Source organism: Candoia aspera, chromosome 6 (assembly GCF_035149785.1).
Source record: "Candoia aspera isolate rCanAsp1 chromosome 6, rCanAsp1.hap2, whole genome shotgun sequence".
Lineage (NCBI taxonomy): Eukaryota > Metazoa > Chordata > Lepidosauria > Squamata > Boidae > Candoia > Candoia aspera.
Window position 1 is genome coordinate 45460144 of NC_086158.1, and position 19616 is coordinate 45479759.

A 19616-nucleotide genomic window follows, 5' to 3' on the forward strand; every position below is an offset into this window, starting at 1 on the left:
TTTATGTTCCTAATGTTTAAAAGAGCTTATTTCTACTGGGAAAAATGCAATTTCCCATAGCAATCAGTATCATCGCCTGAGTGTTATAGGAACATTTTGGAAGAGAAATGTTATTTTACTGTACCATTCCGTTTCCAACTAGGCCAAATAGCTATGGTATTCACAAGCAGGATACTTATAACTATGAGCACTGGATTTCTATTTAATTTCTGTGAGTAGACTTGCACAATTTTTCTTATGACTGCATCTCTCTATGCATCCCCGCTCATTATGTTACCACTTTAATAATTGCCTGCAGCATTCCAAGCAACTAACAACGACTACGATTAATAATCACAATAACAGCAAGAGTGCCAACAAAAAACGAAGTGTAGTGATACAAACTTTTACAGGAGATTTTAAAGTTTCCTAAACAAAATATCAACGCCTGGAAGAAGAAAAAGCTTTCAGCTAAGAGAGCGTCATACATCAGTCTCCTCGGCCCGGGAGCCCGGGCCCCAGTCCAAGTAGTTCAGGACCAAGCGGATGCTGTAGGTAAAGAGCCGCTCTCGCGCTCGGCCAAGAAAACACCGGCCAGGTTGTTGCTGTTGTTGTTGCCGCCGCCGCCGCCTCCTTCAGGCATCGGCTTCTACCAATGCCCGCCCCTTCTCCGCTCTCCGCCTGCGCAGCCGCGCCCCTCCATTGCCCAGAGAGGACGGAGCTGATGGCGGCTGCGCGCTGCAGGTGGTGGCCTCGCTGAGCGTTGGGTTGGTTAATGCTAAGGGATTGCCAGTGGCGGCCTTCCGGGGTTTTTTTAGCAAGCCGGTGAGTTGTGCAGTTGCAGCCGGAGCCCCGCTTTATGCCTACCGGGCTGAGAAGGGGCAGGGCGTGCGTAAGTTTGGCGAGCGCCCCCTCAGGCTCGGGCTTGACTCTGGCAAAAGGCTGGGGGCTCTTGCAAGAAGCCGGAGGCAACTGCCTCCGAAAGAGCCGGCTAAGTTTACTCAGTGTGGAACTTCGCGAGGGCTCTGGGGCTGGAAAAAAGCCAAGTACCTCCTTCACGCCCAACTTGCACTCAGATCCTAACCATGTTTACTTGGAAGGAGAAACACTGAGTTTTGGTGAACTCTGTTTTGAGCATGCTTTAAATCTGCAGCCTTGCAGACTAACCCTAACTACGTTTCCTTGAAAGTTCACGTTGAATCCAGTAGGACTTACTTTTAAACACGTGTGTAGCCCAGGCCAATGTAGAGTTAGATTTACCTGTTTCCATTCATTTAAACTGATTTAAGCATAACTTAATTGCACAGGATTTAAGCATAACTTAATTGCACAGGATTGTGCTGTTATGAGCACAGCTCTGCATTTACTGTTTGTTTAGACATACAGTACATGGATACAAGTCCCATCTGGGTGCTTGGTTTTAAATGCAAGTCAGATTGAAACTTTATGATTTCTGATGGGGTTTGACTCAGATGGCATCTAACCCAGTTTTTAAGTATTGTTAGGCATGCTAATAACAAAAATATACAGAACTTTGGCAGTATGCCGTGTCTTAATATCCACTTTCCTTCAGTCAAGCTTGTTCTGAGGATCCTCACAAGGTGGTACCTAGTTACCATTAAGGATTTCCATTGAGTGACAGTGGCAAATGAGGGCAGCTTCTCTGCAAATTAAGATGCCCCATTGACACTGATGTCTATTAGATGCCCCTGTATCTTTGAAGTTCCATGATAATATATCTTAATAAAACTGTGTTTTGTAATAATGTGTCAGGATAAATGTTTTTTGTATTCAGCCATGAAAACTATTGGTAATAAAAGTTGAATTGTCATTGTCTAATCTTCATGGTTGTGAGATTTTAAATATTTTTAAATGTGAAATAATAAAGTATTCTGCAAAAATTGGATAATAATTGTGCAATAAAAGATGCCGAAAGATTGAGAAGAAAGAAAAATCTGTTTCGCTGCCTAAAACAATTTTTATTTGACAGGACTAACTGGAAAAATAAACTTGGTGAGGAATCCAAGAAGCCTTCATCCAAGGTGCAGAGACATTAAAAGGAAATCAGGTTTTGATTTACACATCTGAGGTAAAATATTTTGGGGAGATTTTTGTTCATTTACAGTGGTATACTGAATCTATGTGATATCTTTGCAAGTCTGTATGTTTTACTCACCCACCACATATATATTCTCTTTTCAGTAGAGAAGAAAAAGGGAAACAAAGATTTAGTTGTTGTAGAACTAAAACAGAGTTGGAGTTTTCATAACCATACACAGGTATTGTTACAACACAAAATCCCATTAAGTAGAAATCTTTTTTCATTTTTTTTTAAGTTTTGAGACTATATCCAGATAACTTTTCAGTGACCATAGCATAGAGCAATAAAACACTTTGGCTATAAACAGTGATTTATTTTAGAATTCTTAGTCTCTTGTTCAGACATGCTGTTCTTTTGTTCTCGGTAGGAGAATTGGCTAATTCTGTAATGTAGCCTTAGAAATGGGAAACCTGTCAAGATGCTTCACTACATTGCTTGCTACGTATTTGGGTAGTTTCTTTCTTCTCTTTTTCTAGTGAAGAAGACAATATGTCGGGTATCAAGAGGACTGTAGAGGAGATGGACCCAGACTATGAAGACATCTCAGTTGCACCTACAAATAAACACCATAAAGCATCGGAACAATCTGGTAGAAATCTCTTTAAAAACTGAGGAACAGCATATGATTAAAAACTAAGATTAAAAGTAATCTTAAGCACTGGACAATTTTTCCATTTTTCTTTTACATCTATATGGATGTGTTTCATTATGGTTTTGTGTGATGTTGATCTTGGTTCAATTGATGGACCAAGGAACACCTTATTCAATTTCATTTTTGGTTAAAAAATAAAATAAAAATTAGTATTTAAGACAATATGGGAATTGATCTAAGTATAATGTTTTGTTGAGTCCATATTGATTACTAAATCTTTGGCTGATACATACATCACACTAAGCATAGTATAAATTGTGAATCCAACAATTGTTATTTATAAGCCATCTTTTGTGGTTTATTACAATTCATAATTTAGTATAATGTGAGAATCCAGCATTTTATGTTTTTATATAGGTCTTAATTAAAGTCTCCTGATATAGGTGACTGCCAAGCCCTGCTGCTAGTAGATTTTCTTTCAGCAGTATTTAGATTTCAGAATTTTATCAGTTACAATGGTTCTGTGAAATAGATGCATTATCTTTATATTATTTGTGTATACTGTGGTGGACTTACACTTTCATCTTGGCCAGCTCAATCCGACATCACAGACATTTTGGCTTATATGTGGAACATTTTTTCCAGGAATGCATAAGGGAATGTAGTGTTGCAAGCACCCTTAAATATCTTGAACGTAAAAATCTTTGTTGTATGAACTCTTTTTACATAGCTCGAGATGCTGCGGTACAGAAGATTGAGGCAATTATTAAAGAACAGTTTTCTGTAGAAATGAAAAATAAAGAACATGAGATTCAAGTGATCGATCAGGTATATAGATCTCATGTTTATTATAGATTGGGAAACAGAAGCAGGAATTTGTGCAGCTATTTCTTAACAGGATTTTCATTTTGACAGCGGCTGATTGAAGCAAGAAGAATGATGGATAAGCTGCGTGCCTGCATTGTGGCAAACTACTATGCTTCTGCTGGACTCTTTAAAGTTGGAGAGGTAAACAGCGTCATATGTGAATAGTGGCAAGGTACCTTGCCTTAATCTAAATCAGGGTTTCCCAGAGTGGTCAGTATTGACCCCCAAGGTTGGATGGGACTATCCATTGTAGTTGTTGTTGTCATTTGTAGTACTATTAGTTAAAGTAGTATTCATTAAATTATTTTCATATAATAAATGTTTGGGGGTCAGTGAACAGTCTGAAACTTCATGAAGGGGTTGATGAGCTGAACAGTTTGGGGACTCCTGATCTAAATGCTGACATTCATGTTTTTAAAAATGCAGGTTGCAAAGAGGTTTTGGAGAGAAGTACTGCTGATAAACCAGGGGTGGGATTTATGTGTCCCTCCAGATATTTTTAAACTTCATGCTGGCTAAGCATGCTGGGTGTTATAGTCCTGGAAAATTTGGAAGGCTGTAGATCATGTATTAGTGTAGCATATTTGAAAAGTTCCATTAAAGAAGCAGCACTGAACTTCAGTAGAAACAAACTTGACTTTTTAAAAAAAAATAAGATAACTTGTTTTTAGTTTGAGAGAGTTTTTTTTTTAAATGTGCTAATTAAACAAACTGTATATAAGAGTAATAAGACATTGGGAAGAAATAATTAAAAAGGGTAGGAGGAAGGAAGTTTATATAATGAACAAAACAACTCTAGAAAAATTGACCAAAAAATTGAAAGTTAAAAGTCCTTTTTCTTGTTTCTCTTCGTCAAAAAGTTTCAGATGTTGAGAAGTAACACCTATTGGCAATCTACTGCTGCAAGTCAGAAGTAGGGTTATCCAGTTTCAAAGAGGGTAGAAAATGAGCCAGATGGCTATATTTCCTGTCAAGTTTTAGTATTCTGTGTTAGCCTCCAAAAATTATATGAATGAGCTACTTATTATAAGTGCTGCAGTATTGTCAGCTGATTTTATTTATTTTGCTATTCAGACAAAAGTCATAGCTCAGTGGTAGACATATATGTCCATGCACTTTGTCCTTGGTTTCCTGTCTGGTGTCTCTTTTTTAAGAGGATCAAGTAGCATTTACTATGAAAAGCCACAGTCAGAGATTCTTATTGCAGCTGCCAGTTAGAACAGGACTGGGCAGAAAGTAGTTCTTGATCCCCAGTGTCTAGAGGATTTGCAATAAATCAGCAACAATTTTAACTCTCAGTTTTTTTAATAAACAGACACTCTCCCTCCAGTTCTGCCTGCTTTTACATATAACCAGTAGTGGAACTCTCTGTAAGATCCATACGCATGTCTTATGCATCAGGTTGCAGGTGGCTGATCTTAGGGGATTAATTTTTTTAAAAAAAATCTTCAAGCCTGAACAAGTATAAATGCTGTTCTATTTCAGGGAATGAAGACTTATGATTCTATGGTTTTTAACCATCCAACCATCAAGAAATTTTTAGAATCTCCATCCCGATCATCCTCTCCTGCTAATCAGGGCTCAGAAACCCTGTCAGTCAACCATTCAGAGAGTGAATCATCTCAGCACATGGAATACATGTTGGGAAAAGACAATGGTAGTCTGGATGTGGAAGAGAGAGGGCCAAACAAACTTGACTTGAGTCTGCGCAAGAATACTGGACAGGTGATATGAGACCAATGTGTTAAAATAATTGGGAGAAACAGAAGTTCTTTTTAATAGCCTGGCAAATAGAACTGTGTTTCCCTTACTGAAAGCTCTATGAATACCACTGTAAAGAACAGAGTAACTTTTTATTTTCTACCTATTTCCCATTGGCATAGTCATATGTACATGAGCCTTCCCCTACTTAGTGCCATCTCAGTATGTAGGACTTTAACTCCCATAATTTCCAGCTAGCATGGCCAAAAGGAAATCTGGGATTTGTAGTCCCAGCAATATGGATGTATCAAGTTAAGGAATACTGATCTACTATAATACTCTTGAAGTGTTTGTAGTTTTGACTTACGGTTCATGGCATTACAGAGCTGAATAATGCCATATATGCAGTTTTTAAGACCTCCCAAGCAGAAAGAGATTGGGATTTTTAAACTATGAACATGGTCCATTTTCCATAGAAGAGTGGAAGCCAGTTTTAATTTTCCAATATTAACACTATTCCTTCATTTGATTATTAGATAAATCATTCCCAGAAGTTGATACTTCAGGCTCTTCAATAGTTTTGCATTTTGATATTCCCTAAATAATGCTAGGCTAGAGTTTTTTTAGGTAGGATCATATACTCCAGAGTTTCAAGAATTTGTCCCTGTTTCTCTAATCTCAACCCTTTGCCCCTTCAACTCTGCTTGCATTCAGAGAAATAAAAGCTGTAATGTGGCTGAATGTACATTTCTCTTTAATTTTCCACTTTGTTCAGACTTCTTTCTATCCAAAGATTGCAGCATATTAATATATTTTCCTTGCAAGCTCCCAGGTTGTACCTCTGGAGCTGGGTTTTTCAGACTGTTCCACAAGAGCTTGATGGGGTTCCGTGAGAAACTAAGAGCAAAAAAAAGTTCACTCAAATGCAGCCAGGGGCATTTGTGCTTATAACAACTTGTCACTTTGCTTCTTGATCAGAGGTTCCAGGAACTTTTTTAAAACTAACAGATTTGGTGGCCTGGAAAAGTTTGAAAACCTCTGGAATTCTCTCTCTCATGTTCATGTTCTTTTGATAGCATGTACAGTTAACAGTGACCAAGGTTAGTATAAACTCAGTGAGAGATTTCACGAATTGCCTTGTCATATAATGTAAGGTATCTTTAAAGCATCTTTATTGTTTTAGATAAGAATAGCATGAACACTTCAACTTTATCCAGATTCATGTATTTAAATATTATCAGCTTACATTGTAACATGCTCAAAACCAAATCTTGTTACTGTATTTTGTAAGAATTGGATGCCATTTTTATATTTAGAGATTATGTGAGGCGAGGTATAATTTCAGCAGGAGGAAGGTTTACACATATTTTTCTTTGTAGTTTATGGGTGAAACCCTTTGTTGTTGTTAAGCTCATATTCTCTCAGGGGTATCTGTCAAGTGCCAGAAGTGAGAATGGCCAAATCTGTCCCTCACACATACTGGCAACCTTTTTTCCTCTTTTTCTTTCCTCTTCAGTCTGCTGGGAGAGAAAGAGGCAGCTCTGACTTTCAGAGGATTTTGGAATTGACTCAAGAGCTATATAAAACTTAAGCTAATTGCCAAAGATTGCCCACCCCTACTTTAAATGCTTGCAACCCCCATCAAAAATCTTTCTCCCTAAGCATCCTTATATGGATTTCTAAACATTTCATCTTTAGGGCATTTCTGATGTTTCAAGAGATTACAAAGCAGGGCTGAGAAATGCTGGTTTCTCAAATGAAGAGCATTCACGATTATTTGTAAAGAAAACAATAGTTGTTGGTAATGTCTCCAAGTAAGTATCTGAAGTTTTTATCTTGTATGTTTTTGTTTCTTTTTTCCTATCGAATCAAAATGTGGATTGAAATTAGAAGAGGGATGATCAAACTATGGAATTAGGGGTGTTCTTGGTGCTCTCTGAGCTTGGTTGTTTGCTTGCAGACATTTCATTACTCAACTAGGTAACATCATCAGTGCTAAAATGGAATTAGTAAACAAACTGTGCTTTGCATTCTGTTCCAGTTGTATCTCAGGCATTAATATTGGAGAACCCTGTTATTTCAGGGCAAGACCGACCCATATTATTCTTTTTCACAGTAGCTCAGAGGGCAGCTACTGGCTTGGATAATGTTGGTTGGAAGTGCTCTGAGTACTTAAGTTGTGGTTGTTATTAACTCCTCCTCCAGCCCCCATATATACTCTGTTCTGACATTTCCCAGTGAACATTATAGGAGGCATACAGTTGTAATGAACTGTAAGAAGTTGAAATTACTCAACCCCCATTGCAAATCAGGTTGATTGTCAAAATGTACAGACTTTCAGCTATTTGCAATGAACAAATCAAGCAATTGAAATAGCTCAACACAATGAATGCTTCAAGTGGTGTCCCCAAATTCAACTGAAAATGCAACTTATAATGACTTCTCCAGTCTCAAAATTATTCAACCCCTTCATGGCAAGCATCTTCAGTACTTAGTAGAGCACCCTTTTGTTGTTATGACCTGCAAATGAGATGCATAGCTTCTGGCAGCATTCCTGAGGAATCTTAGCCCATTCCTCATGAGCAATGGCCTCCAGTTCAGTAATATTCTTGGGTTTGTGTGCTGCAACCGCCTTCTTCAAATCCCACCAGAGATTTTCTATGGGGTTCAAGTCAGGTGACTCTGATGGCCACTGTAGAATCTTCCAGGACTACTTCTGCATCCAAGCCTTAGTGGAATTTGAGGTATACTTGGGATCATTGTCCTGCTGGAAGGTCCAATGACACCCAAGCTTCTGCTCCCTTACAGATGGCATGACATTTTCTCCTAGGATTTCCTGATACTTCAATGAATCCATCTTGCCATGCACACGCTGCAGGTTTCCAGCGCCAGAAGATGCAAAGCAGCCCCAGAGCATCACCGAGCCACCACCATGCTTAACTGTAGGCAGAGTGTTCTTTTCAGCGTATGCTTCATTCTTCTTCCTCCAGGCATACCACTGATCCATCGGGCCGAAAAGTTCCAGTTTTGTTTCATTGCTCCATAGAACAGAATCCAAAAATTTCTGAGGCTTATTTATATGATTTTTAGCATATTGGAGCCAACTTTTCTTGTGCTTTTGGTTCAGTAGTGGTGTATGTCTTGGAGTTCTGGCATGGAAACCGTCTGTGTTTAGTACATGCCGTACTGTGCTGACTGAAACCTCAGTGCCTGTTGCCACCAAGTCTTGCTGCAGGTCTTTTGCAGTCACTCGAGGGTTTCTCTCCACCTCCCTTCTCAAAAATCTGGTTGCAGCCATTGACAGCTTCCTTTTTCTGCCCCATCCAGGTAGTGTCACCACTGTTCCTTTAACTCTGAACTTACGAACTATGCTTCCAACGGTGTTTCTAAGAACATTCAGTGCCTTCACTATCTTTTTGTATCCTGTTCCTTGTTTTGTGAAGGGCAATGATCTCTTCTCTTACCTTTTTGGACCATTCTTTTGACTTAGCCATACTGTATTTCTAACATGCAGTCAAATATGACACTCAACAAATCCCTAACCAGTTCAGGTATTTCATGTGTTCCAGCTCAAGCACACCTGGTGCAACTAATGAAGCCCTTAATTAGTTGCATCAGGTGTGCTTGAGACAACACCTGTTTTGCATACTGTATGTGCGCTGTTGTGACGGATTCTATTCAGGGGGTTGAATAATTTTGAGACTGGAGAAGTCATTATAAGTTGCATTTTCAGTTGAATTTGGGGACATCACTTGAAGCATTCGTGGTTTCATTTCAATTGCTATTTCAATTGCTTTTGTTTGATTTTTTCATTGCAAACAGCTGAAAGTCTGTACATTTTGACAACCTGATTTGCAATGGGGGTTGAATAATTTTGATTACAACTGTATATTAAGTCAAGTAACTGGATGGAGATATATCATGTCTCACCATTGCCTCATGTGACATCCCCAGCAAGAACAGCCAATGGGACTGTACAGATAAATAATGAGGCTTAGAGTTGCACTAGGCACCTTTCCCCTCCCAACCTGTATCAGAGAATTGGCTGGGTGATGCTTCTTGAAGGCATAATAGATAGCTGTAACCAGTACTGCCCAGCACTCAGAAAGAAAGGATGGTGGAAGAAGTTTGTTTGGCCACATGATAAGTATGTTTATATGTATCCTATTTGTTAGTTGTCTTTCTAAAAAGGACGTGATTGCACCTGCAGTATAATCTCTCTCCCTCCTTTTAATTTCTGATGTCATTTTTTATTTTTTCTCCCACTGGGAAAAACCCCTGCAACAGTTCCAAGACTAGCATGTGTTTTTTTTTCCTTGCAGGTGAGGGAGAGGGAGGGCATTCCCTTCTGTAAAAGCAAGGATTCCCCTGATGTGCCCTTCTCTTTCCACTACCAGTATTAAAGCAGTGACAAAACAGGCTCAATGAAGGGGCTTCCTGAAGAGACATTCTTCTTTATCATGAAGAGAGAGAACCATAACAGCTTTTATTTCCAGGATTTAGGATTGTTTAATTAATTAGTGATGGAGTAGAATTAATTTTTGGTGCTTTTTTCCCTGTCTGCCAGATACATTCCTCCTGATAAGAGAGAAGAGAATGACCAATCCACTCATAAATGGATGGTGTATGTAAGAGGTTCCCGACGAGAGCCAAGCATTGATCACTTTGTTAAGAAAGTCTGGTTCTTCCTTCATCCCAGCTATAAACCTAATGATCTTGTTGAAGTCAGGTAACAGAGATTTCACTGAAAACATCTGAATGATTTGTTTTCAAAAGCTCAGTGCATTTTCTGTAACTTCCTCATCACTAGTATCTGTTGGTAATGTTCTGGATAGCATTGCTCCTTGAAGTAGAAGGTGCACCACTTCGTGGTGCTCCTTGATCCAACATTACTAGTGGCACTGCATCCCCAAGTGGACTCAGTAGCTTGGAATACTCTTCTGTCAGCTTCTTCTGGTTTCTCAGGTGCAGCATTTCCTGGATAGAAGGATTTCATTTTATTTAGTTAGTTTTTTTCAACTGGTATGACATTTTCATTCCCCCCATTCCCAGACTCAAATATTTCTTGGTGTCTTTCTTTCGTTTTCTGTTCTTTATAATTGAACATTTTGTTAGAAGAAGTAACTGAAGCCTCCAATGTCCATATTTGTAGAGAGCCTCCTTTCCACCTGACAAGGCGGGGCTGGGGAGAGTTTCCAGTGCGGGTTCAAATTCACTTTAAGGACAGCCGAAACAAAAGGATTGACATCATACACCATCTAAAGGTAATACTGTAGTGTTCCATGATATAATGCCTAGTTTTATCTCACATCTTTTTTGTACACTTTTTGTGATGGAAATAGGCAGTCTGGTTTTGTGTTTTATAAGGTTGCACACAACAAACAATGTGTATGAAAGACATTTGAAATTTAACAGAATTCTGTTGTTGTTTTTCCATGTTGATCTGTTACACATGCAAAGGTACAGTAACCATATTTTCTTGGAAAAAATAAAGGACAAATCTGAAAGAGGTTCATAAGGATAAAAAAAATTAATTGCTTATGTTTATAATTTTGCTTTACAAAGGAAAATTCAAGAGTAGAACCAAGAAAATAAATAATTAACTAAATCTAAAGGACAGCTTTCTGAAATAAAGGACTGTCCTTTATAATAAAGGACGTATGGCCACTGTACGCAAAGGAAACAGACATTCTATACATCGGGGATATCTGTATGAGCACATGGAGCTTCAAATCATGTTAAATGTGTTTCTGGCTAAGAGGTTAGCGCAGAGGACAGCAGCACAGTACTTACAATTAAAAACAAAGTACCACCAGATAGCATGGAACACCCAAAATTACTTAAATTACATTAATTTTTAAATTAATAAGCTTTAAAAAAATTCAAGAGATTGCCTGAAATTTCAGACAGAAATGCTGAAATATTGGGAGAATTCAGAAATTTTTAAAATATTCAGGTTTTTAAAACATCTGTGCCTGTAATGGTTGTTAATGCATAAATTAAAGCATAACATAAGAATTGTTTCTGTCAGATCCAAGAATCTTCCCCCTCCCCATATAAAAAGGGAATCATCCAGGGAGGCCCTGTTGAGACTGCCATGAATTATAGACTGTCATCTTGCAATCTTTTGAGGATGGGATCTCTCAGTGGTGGTATTTACTTTTTGGAATGTTCTCTTCCCTAATGCTCAGGGGGTGCTTTTTGTTCGTCAGGCTTCCCTCAGCTGCCAAGGGAACCATTTCAGGAATAAATTTCTAACCTTACAAAAGGTCAAATAAAGTAAGTTTATTGTAGAAAAGCTATGAAGTCATTACAAAAGAATTCCAGCAACTGCAGTGTATCAAACACAAGCCCTATTTATAGTGAAATCAGGGTTCAAATTCTTGTGCCTCTTCTCCTGTCTGAACAATGCAGTGGGCTAGATGTACCTCTTGTTTGAGCAGGAGGCCCATTCCCTATCTGTCTCCTGTTTTAGCAATGAACAGGTCTGCTATTAGGCTGTTTGTGCTTGACCGTGTAAGAACTAGCTTTCACGCACTACATTGCTTTGGCACCTGTTGAAAACAATATCTTGTCATCCAAGCCTTGAGATAATTGTAATTATTTTTCCTCTCATAGCCACATTAACGGGTATGCCTTGTGTTTTCTGTTTTAACACTGTTGTCTTATTATGACTTTTAGATTTGATGGTAAACTGCTTAAAATATTGTTAAAAGCTTTTAATAAAGCAGCATGCAAATGTTTTGAATGCATAACTATCTCATCAATCCAAAATGAGCTGACGCTGGGCATTAATAAATACTCATTAGTGTCCCTCCTATTGAGAACAGCAGTCAGTGTATAGAAGATTTTAAAACGCATACATGTTTTCCTTGTAGCTCTGTAGTCAAACTATTTTACTTTTACATAATACCGTTTTCTCTTGGTGAGCCTTTTGGGGCAGAAAATGTCCTTGGTTAAAAAAGCATCTTGTACTTCTTTTGCCCTCTTTGGAGATTTAAGATTTACTGCCATCCATAAAGCTGTTTACTAAATGTCACCATCTCTCTTGCTCCTCCACAGCTTGAAATTATGGTGAAGGTCATTGTGCATATTAATCCTGCCTTCCTGTAGTGCTTGGAGTTTTTCCTGGTGTTGTATCACCTGCAAATCAGAGGCACATAATGGAAATGCTGAGCAGTTCTATGGGCTGCTAGGAACATTTCTCCATTAGTGGCCTCTCATTGTGATACTAATTAATTACACTTTTTTTTTAAATGCTTCATTTCATGTAGTTTGAATTCATCTTTTATACTGCATTGTAAGATTCCATTATCCCAGTATAATTTGGAAGACATTAACTCAAGTCAGTGCATCCTTTTTTGCATAACCAGTGAAAATAGAACAAAGACAAAATACTTGGAAAGAACAAATACATAAATTCAAAGTAGATTAAAACTGGCCAACATTTTTGGAATACTGAAATGCTGAGGACAGTCCAGGTCACTCAGTGATTGAGAGATAGAGAAATAGAATATTTGATATCAGGATGCTGATTTATTTTGAAAAAAATACACTAGTTTTTAAATTATTCCTGATAAATATTTGTTTAAAAATATTAAAAATAAAATAATACAGCTTTTTTCATAATTCGAGTTTGGTGAAGAAGCATCAAGGTTTGTATGTATTGGAATGGTTTAGTAGATGTTTGTGTCAAAAGCATTTTTTTTTTTTAATACAGTTGGATAGAACATACACTGGTCTACAGACACTAGGCGCTGAAACGGTATGTCTTTGTTTTTATTTTTTTTAACTTTGTAAAATTGTTGATTGGAAAAATGAGAGACTTTCTTGATTTTTTTTAAAGTATCCACAATAAATATCTTTCAAACATCAACCATGCCAAAGTATACAGTCTACTGAACTTGTGTGTTATTAGTGATAGGTGCTTGGATAGGTCACAAACAAATATGAATGGTGCCCCCCATTGATAAATTGTATACATTTTGCTTGAGTATAAAGTTTTTGTAATCTGAGTGAGCAGTGTGGCCTCCATGGGTTATTGGACAGCAAATCCATTGTACTGGCCAGCATAGCCAACAGTGACAATTGTTGAAAGCTTCGCCATCTGAAGGGCTATCTATTGTCTGCGCCTAATCTAAAAGTTTCAACAAATGAAAACTTGGTAACCTGAACCAATATTGCAGAATACTGATGGATTTTTTTCCTGTGGGTAGAAAATATAGGACACACCACTCAGATCATTTGAAGATGGTTCTGAGAAACAAACCTGAAAATCTGAGACAATGTGTACTTTCCCCTATACTCTTCTGAGTATGCTGCATTTTCAGGTTCTGTTAGCTCTTTAAGGTAGTCCAGGCAAGAAACACAACAATGAATGCTAACTATCTTTACTGTAAGGTTAGATTAACAGAATCTTGCAAGACTGAAAGTATTCCTCCCCTCCTTTTCTTTTACTCTCTGGAAAACTAGGGAGGGTCCCTTCTGAAATGCTTCCCACAACCCCTCTCCTTCTGTGGCTGAGATATCTTTTACATGTTGGCTCACCAGTTTGCGGCTCTCCGTCCTGTCTCCCGAGGTCATTCCCACATACTATTACAGGTTCACACCAGGGTTCAGCAGTAAGTCACAACTCTCCAGGCACTTAACTCCTTGTTCAGCACTTGGATTGAATTCTCTGAAATATTGATGGATACAGAGGGCCCAGAATCACATGTCCTTAATACTGAAGTGTGTTATGAAGCTCTTTGAATATAACTGACTTAAAAAAAAACTATAATAAAATTGTCAGTTGCCTGACAGTAGTTTTCCTTCTTTTTTGAAAAGGTTGTGGATGTTGAGTTGCATCGGCATTCTCTTAAAGAAGAATACCAGTCATCAGATTCTGATCTTTCTGATGCCCCCAACTCATTGCATTTGCCATTAAAAATGCCAGCACCTATGAAAGCATCTTCACCGATAAAACAAGTGCATGAATCTGTCCCAGAAGCTTCTCTTGAAAAAGGTAAAGGTGTGTTTATATGTGCCTTTCTGTCTGAGCTGGGATTATCCTCGTGCTTGCTTGAACATAACTAGGAACCTCTGTGTGATTGGAGATCTTTTTCTCTCAGGGAAAATTTGTCCCTGATTATAAGCAGTGTCAGTGGCAATGAAAGGATAGAATTAAACTCAAATCCTGTACTTTTAAGTAGGAAAACTCTTGTTATTTTGGAATGAATGATTTATTTTGAGTATCCAAGAGGCTTTCAGCAGAATGAAGCTTTTTTCGTTATTCTATTTAAATTGATAGATTTATCAAGAAAAAATTGCACTCTTTTCTTCTTCTGTCTCCCTTTATATTTCCACACCAGGGCTCAGTGCTGAAGCTGAAAGGCATACAACCTTTTATTCCCTGCCATCATCATTAGAGCGGACTCCCACTAAGCTCACAAGTCAGAAAGTTGCTTTTGGCTCCCACAGCAACTCAGCTTTTCAGCCAATTTCAGCCAGTTGCAAAATAGTGCCTCAGGGTCAAATCCCAAGCCCTGCTGAATCTCCAGGCAAGTCTTTCCAGCCTATCACCATGAGCTGCAAGATTGTATCAGGTATGAATTATATGGGGGATATTTTAACACAGTAAGACTCTGCAAAGCATTTGAAATCAGTGTTCCACAAAGCATGTTTGCATGCATCACTCTTTAAAGCAGTGGCATCCTTTAGAAGGATTGTACAGCTGCTCTCCCCAGGGGACTGAGTATATGGGTGCATACCCCAGTGCCTTTGCTTTGCTTGCAGTTCCAGACTATACCTACATGCATAGGCAAGTGGGGACAGCCTTCAGACTAGCAGGATTAATCCTTCTAGAGCTGTGTTTCTCAACCTCAGCGACTTTAAGATGTGTGGACTTCAACTCCCAGAATTCCCCAGCCACACATCTTAAAAATTGCCACAGTTGAGAAATGCTGTTCTAGAGGATAGGGCTTCTTTAATCCTTCAAGGAGATGTACTTTATTCATGACAATGCACTTTCTGAAATGCCTTTTTCAGATGTTTTGCTTGGCCCTATTATGTTTACATCTAGTAAGAATAAGTTGTATTGACAACGTTATTTTTATTTTGGGGACGGGGCAACAGTGGCAAATAAGCCACTGAAATAAACTCTGCTGCAATAGATGGTGCTATTTTAGTGGACACTGCTTTTTTTTCTCCCTCCCTCCCTCCCTCCCTCCCTCCCTGTCTCTCTGACTCACACACAGACACACCATCTGTGAGGTAGGTTTGCTTTTACTTTACTGAAACCAGGTCTTGCAGATGGGAAATATTCTTATTTATTAGGAATTTCCTTACTAAGGACAAAGTGGTAAGAAACAATGAAAACACAGGAGCTAAGTGTAAAGAAGGCAAAAAGGCCTAGCTTGGAAGAAGCCTCCCAAGGTTCACTATACTTGTCCTGATGAATAAAACATATCTTTGGATGGTATATCCCCCTGTAATTAGGGGAGCATGTTTCAGGAAGAAACATGGTAAAAGTCTGATTTTCAGGACTAGTTTCTGTTAGTTGAAATAATGTTGAATCAGCTCCATCTTTGAATTGCTATATTTGCTATTTATTTATTGCAACTTAGGTGTATCTGTCTTGCATATAATTGAAACGCCTTTTCTTAGGTTCTCCAATATCAACCCCAAGCCCTTCTCCACTACCTCGTACCCCAACGTCCACTCCAGTGCACATGAAACAAGGGGCTGGGACCCCTGTAGTTAGCAACCCTTATGTTATTGTGGACAAGCCTGGCCAGCCAGTTGGAGTATCAATCACAAATGCAGGTGTGTTAGTATAGTCTCATTTTCTCTTCCTTGCTAATGCCAGTCAACTTGTTCAGCAGGCAAAATACCAAATGAATCTCTTTCGCAGCAAGTTTAACAGAGATGTGTGTCCTTCATTCTTTATTTCTGCTGGAGAGTAAGGGAAGCTATTCTTCTATTTTTTAATGTATTTTGTTTTCTTACATACTTTTTCTTAGAAACTTACATGACTGTATCATTAGCTCCATGACAGCTTTATTCACATCTATTCCCATTGATCAGTTGGATTTCAAGTCAATAATAAGTTACGTTTGCCAAGTGAATATTTTGGGGTTTTTTTAGGGATATGCAAAATGTTGTGCAGATCTGAATGCTCTAAGTCTGAACTGAATGTTTCATCTACATCCAGAGAAACAATGTTTCAATCCAGAAGGAAACTTTTCTGGGTTTGGGAGGGTGGGAGAGCAGGAAAAAACCAAGAATCAGCAACAGCTAAGAGGAATGCTGGAAAGATCAAGTGGGTGGGTGATTGGGTAATCGCTCCTGATGTCCTTGGCATAAAGCATAGCACTTTGAACTGACTTGCCTGTTCTCCCCTCGCCCTGCCCCTCACAGTCTTTCCAGCACTTTCCTCTTCCTGCCACTCCATAATTGTGGCCACTGCCAGTGTTTTTGGCATCATGTGATCAGAAAGGGAAGGTGCTGGGAAATTCACTTGGTGGGCCAGCATACAAGTCATGCAGAGGAAGAGAGAGAGAGTGGGGTAAACAACACCAGCCTTGCCTTACTCACTCCATAGGTTTCCTCCAGATTTTGTTTCAACTGAAATCTGGAACAAAAGGTTCCATGTTTTGGTTCTGACGAATCACAGTCTGGTTTGACATAATTTCCACAACACAGTGTGCTTCAGGTTTGAAACAAAATACACTTTACAGTCTATGTTTTGTTTTGTCTTAGGTTTGTGTTTGTTTTGCTTGAATGTTCATCCTTTGACTGTTAATATATTGATTGAAAACTTCCTACGATAATCACCCTAGATTATTTTCATGTTGCTATAATGTCAATTCAAGCACTTTTTTCATAAAAGTAATTCCCCTGTATATCTGTTTGTACTGGGTAGTTTTATAGCATAACATATAAAGCAGCCTACAGAAGGGAGTGGTGACCCTTCTTACCTAGTAAAGGTAAAGGTTTCCCTTGACGTAAAGTCCAGTCGAATCCGACTCTAGGGGGCGGTGCTCATCTCCGTTTCTAAGCCTTGGAGCCGGCGTTGTCATAGACACTTCCGGGTCATGTGGCCAGCATGACGACTCGGAACGCCGTTACCTTCCCGCCGAAGCGGTACCTATTGATCTACTCACATTTGCATGTTTTCGAACTGCTAGGTGAGCAGGAGCTGGGATTAACAACGGGAGCTCACCCCGCTGCGTGGTTTCGAACCGCCGACCTTCCGATCAGCAGCTCAGCGGTTTAACCCGCAGCGCCACCGCGTCCCTTACCTAGAATTAATCAAGTTCTTACCTAGAACTTGATTAATGCTAGTTTTAAAGAGTAACTGAGAGCTTTCTGTCATTTTGCTTGGTTCTGATGGAATTAACACTGCAGTTTCACTAGAGCTGCATCCTTTACATGTGCAAGAAGTTGATGCCTTCTCCCAAATTTTCCAGTATTGAGTTTAAGAAGTTGACTGATGAATGATCACCTCTCCTCTGTGCTATATGGAGGGCACTAAATGACCTTCTGTCTGTAAACTATGTCCATGTTATTGATAATGCCAGCCAGCCTTCACCATGCTAGAAATCCTGCAATTTCCAGAATTTCAGAGTTGGCTTGGCTGGAAGCTGTAGTCCCAACGTAGGCAGAGGATACCCAGTTATGGGAGCTGTAACGTGGTCCTCACTAACATGAATGCATCTTGCATCAGAATGGCAGAATGTGTGTTATACTGACGTCTGCTGTATTTCCCATAAATATAGGTAGCCCTGCAAGTAAGATTACAAGTGTTTCCCAGTCCTCTCATGGGACAGGTTCTCCAGTCTCAAAAATCCATGGAAGCAGTTTTGTATCCTCTACAGTCAAGGTATAGCCGTTGGCTAACTTTCCTATTCTTTTAATAAGTTCCTGTAAATCCGAATGCAACTTATTCCATCTTTGCTTTCTTACATCTCTTTAACAGGGGACATGCTCCTGCAGCCATGTGTGTAATATCTTATTGAAGTTCATAATTCTAGTTAAATAGTATCTCTATCATTTTATTGTAAACCTCCCAGGGTCCCCCTTTTTGGGGGGAGATGGGCGGTGATAGAAATTTGAATAATAAATAAATAAATAAATCATGTCTTATTACACCATGCTGGCTCCTCTTTTAAATGATTCCAGCACCTTTCTCACTGTGTGCCATGGGTTCTCCCACCCAAACTGTACATAATGGGTTGCTTCTAATGCTCAGCCAAAGTATTTGGGCTTTTGTCATTACTGGACGATGGTGATGGTGATGGTGATGATGAAATCAGTGTCAGCTGTTAGTGACCGCATAGATTGCTGTTACTGTTATTATTTTTCAGTGCGGTTTATTGAAACCAAAATCAGATTTGCCACATAGCTCTAGGCATCATTACTTTTTAGTAAAAGCTGATTAATTCAGGAGAGTTGACTCACAGATAATACAACAAAATTACAGATCTAATGTATGTCTTATAAGGGTGGTAGAATATTCTTACTATATTGTCCAGAAAAACCAAGATAAATAAATAGTTACAGATGACTTGTTGTACAAGAAATCATATTTATAGTTGCATGATGCTCCACATTCAAAAATCATCTTATCTAGCAGGCTTAGTATTTTTAATCCATTTTTTGTTCAGGGCTTTATTTGACATAAGATATAGAGTAGAAGCCTTAGCTGTAGCCATGCCACATGCAGAATTCCATGCTGATACTAAAGTCACTGATGTTTTGGCATATTTTGACTAGTCTATCACAAGTATAACCATAGCTCATGTTTACAGTGACATTAGAGGGCTGTTGATTCGGAACATGAATATTCTTGTATTTTTGTATGCAGGCAATGGTGTGTTGTTGAATGATGTGCAGCAAATTATTAGATGGGGATGTTTGAGGTAATAAGAAGTATGGATCTGAAAATTCATGTTACCAGTTACACAGATAGCTGTGTTGAACAGGAAAAATGGAACAGATGTAAAAAAAAAATAGATCAAGTGAATGAACGTGGCTACCTTGATTGTATGCTTACTGAAGATGGGAAATGGATGGGGAAATGTTAAGACATACAGATATTGACAGAAAAGTAGTGAGCAATACGTGTTTTTCTACAAGAGTATCTTTTTGCCTACGTTGGTCTAGTGGTTAAGGCAACGAGCTAGAAACCAGGAGTTTGAGAGTCCTAGTCCCACCTTAGGCATGAAAGCCAGCTGGGTGACTTTGGCCCAGACACTCTCTCTCAGCCCAACTCATCTCACAGGGTGGTTGTTGTGGGGAAAATAGGAGGAGGAAGAGTATTTGGTAAGTTTGCTGCCTTAAATTATTTATAAAAAGAATAAAGGCGGGATAGAAAATAAATAAGTAAGTAAGTAA

At 38.8% G+C, this 19616-nt stretch overlaps 1 protein-coding gene across 3 annotated transcripts in view; it reads left to right on the forward strand.

Moving 5' to 3' along the window:
* Positions 1-696: 696 nt before the first annotated feature.
* YEATS2 (YEATS domain containing 2) overlaps positions 697-19616 on the forward strand; it is a 47814-nt gene continuing 28894 nt past the window's right edge. For all 3 annotated transcript variants that reach the window (XM_063306957.1, XM_063306959.1, XM_063306958.1), the window contains exons 1-14: positions 697-804; positions 1970-2068; positions 2557-2669; positions 3403-3500; positions 3588-3680; positions 5025-5264; positions 6939-7054; positions 9808-9969; positions 10393-10504; positions 12961-13005; positions 14067-14244; positions 14591-14824; positions 15885-16043; positions 17999-18102. In XM_063306957.1, the coding sequence (XP_063163027.1) occupies positions 2570-2669; positions 3403-3500; positions 3588-3680; positions 5025-5264; positions 6939-7054; positions 9808-9969; positions 10393-10504; positions 12961-13005; positions 14067-14244; positions 14591-14824; positions 15885-16043; positions 17999-18102 (1641 nt within the window). In that variant the 5' untranslated portion in view covers positions 697-804; positions 1970-2068; positions 2557-2569. The remainder of the gene's footprint in view (positions 805-1969; positions 2069-2556; positions 2670-3402; positions 3501-3587; positions 3681-5024; positions 5265-6938; positions 7055-9807; positions 9970-10392; positions 10505-12960; positions 13006-14066; positions 14245-14590; positions 14825-15884; positions 16044-17998; positions 18103-19616) is intronic.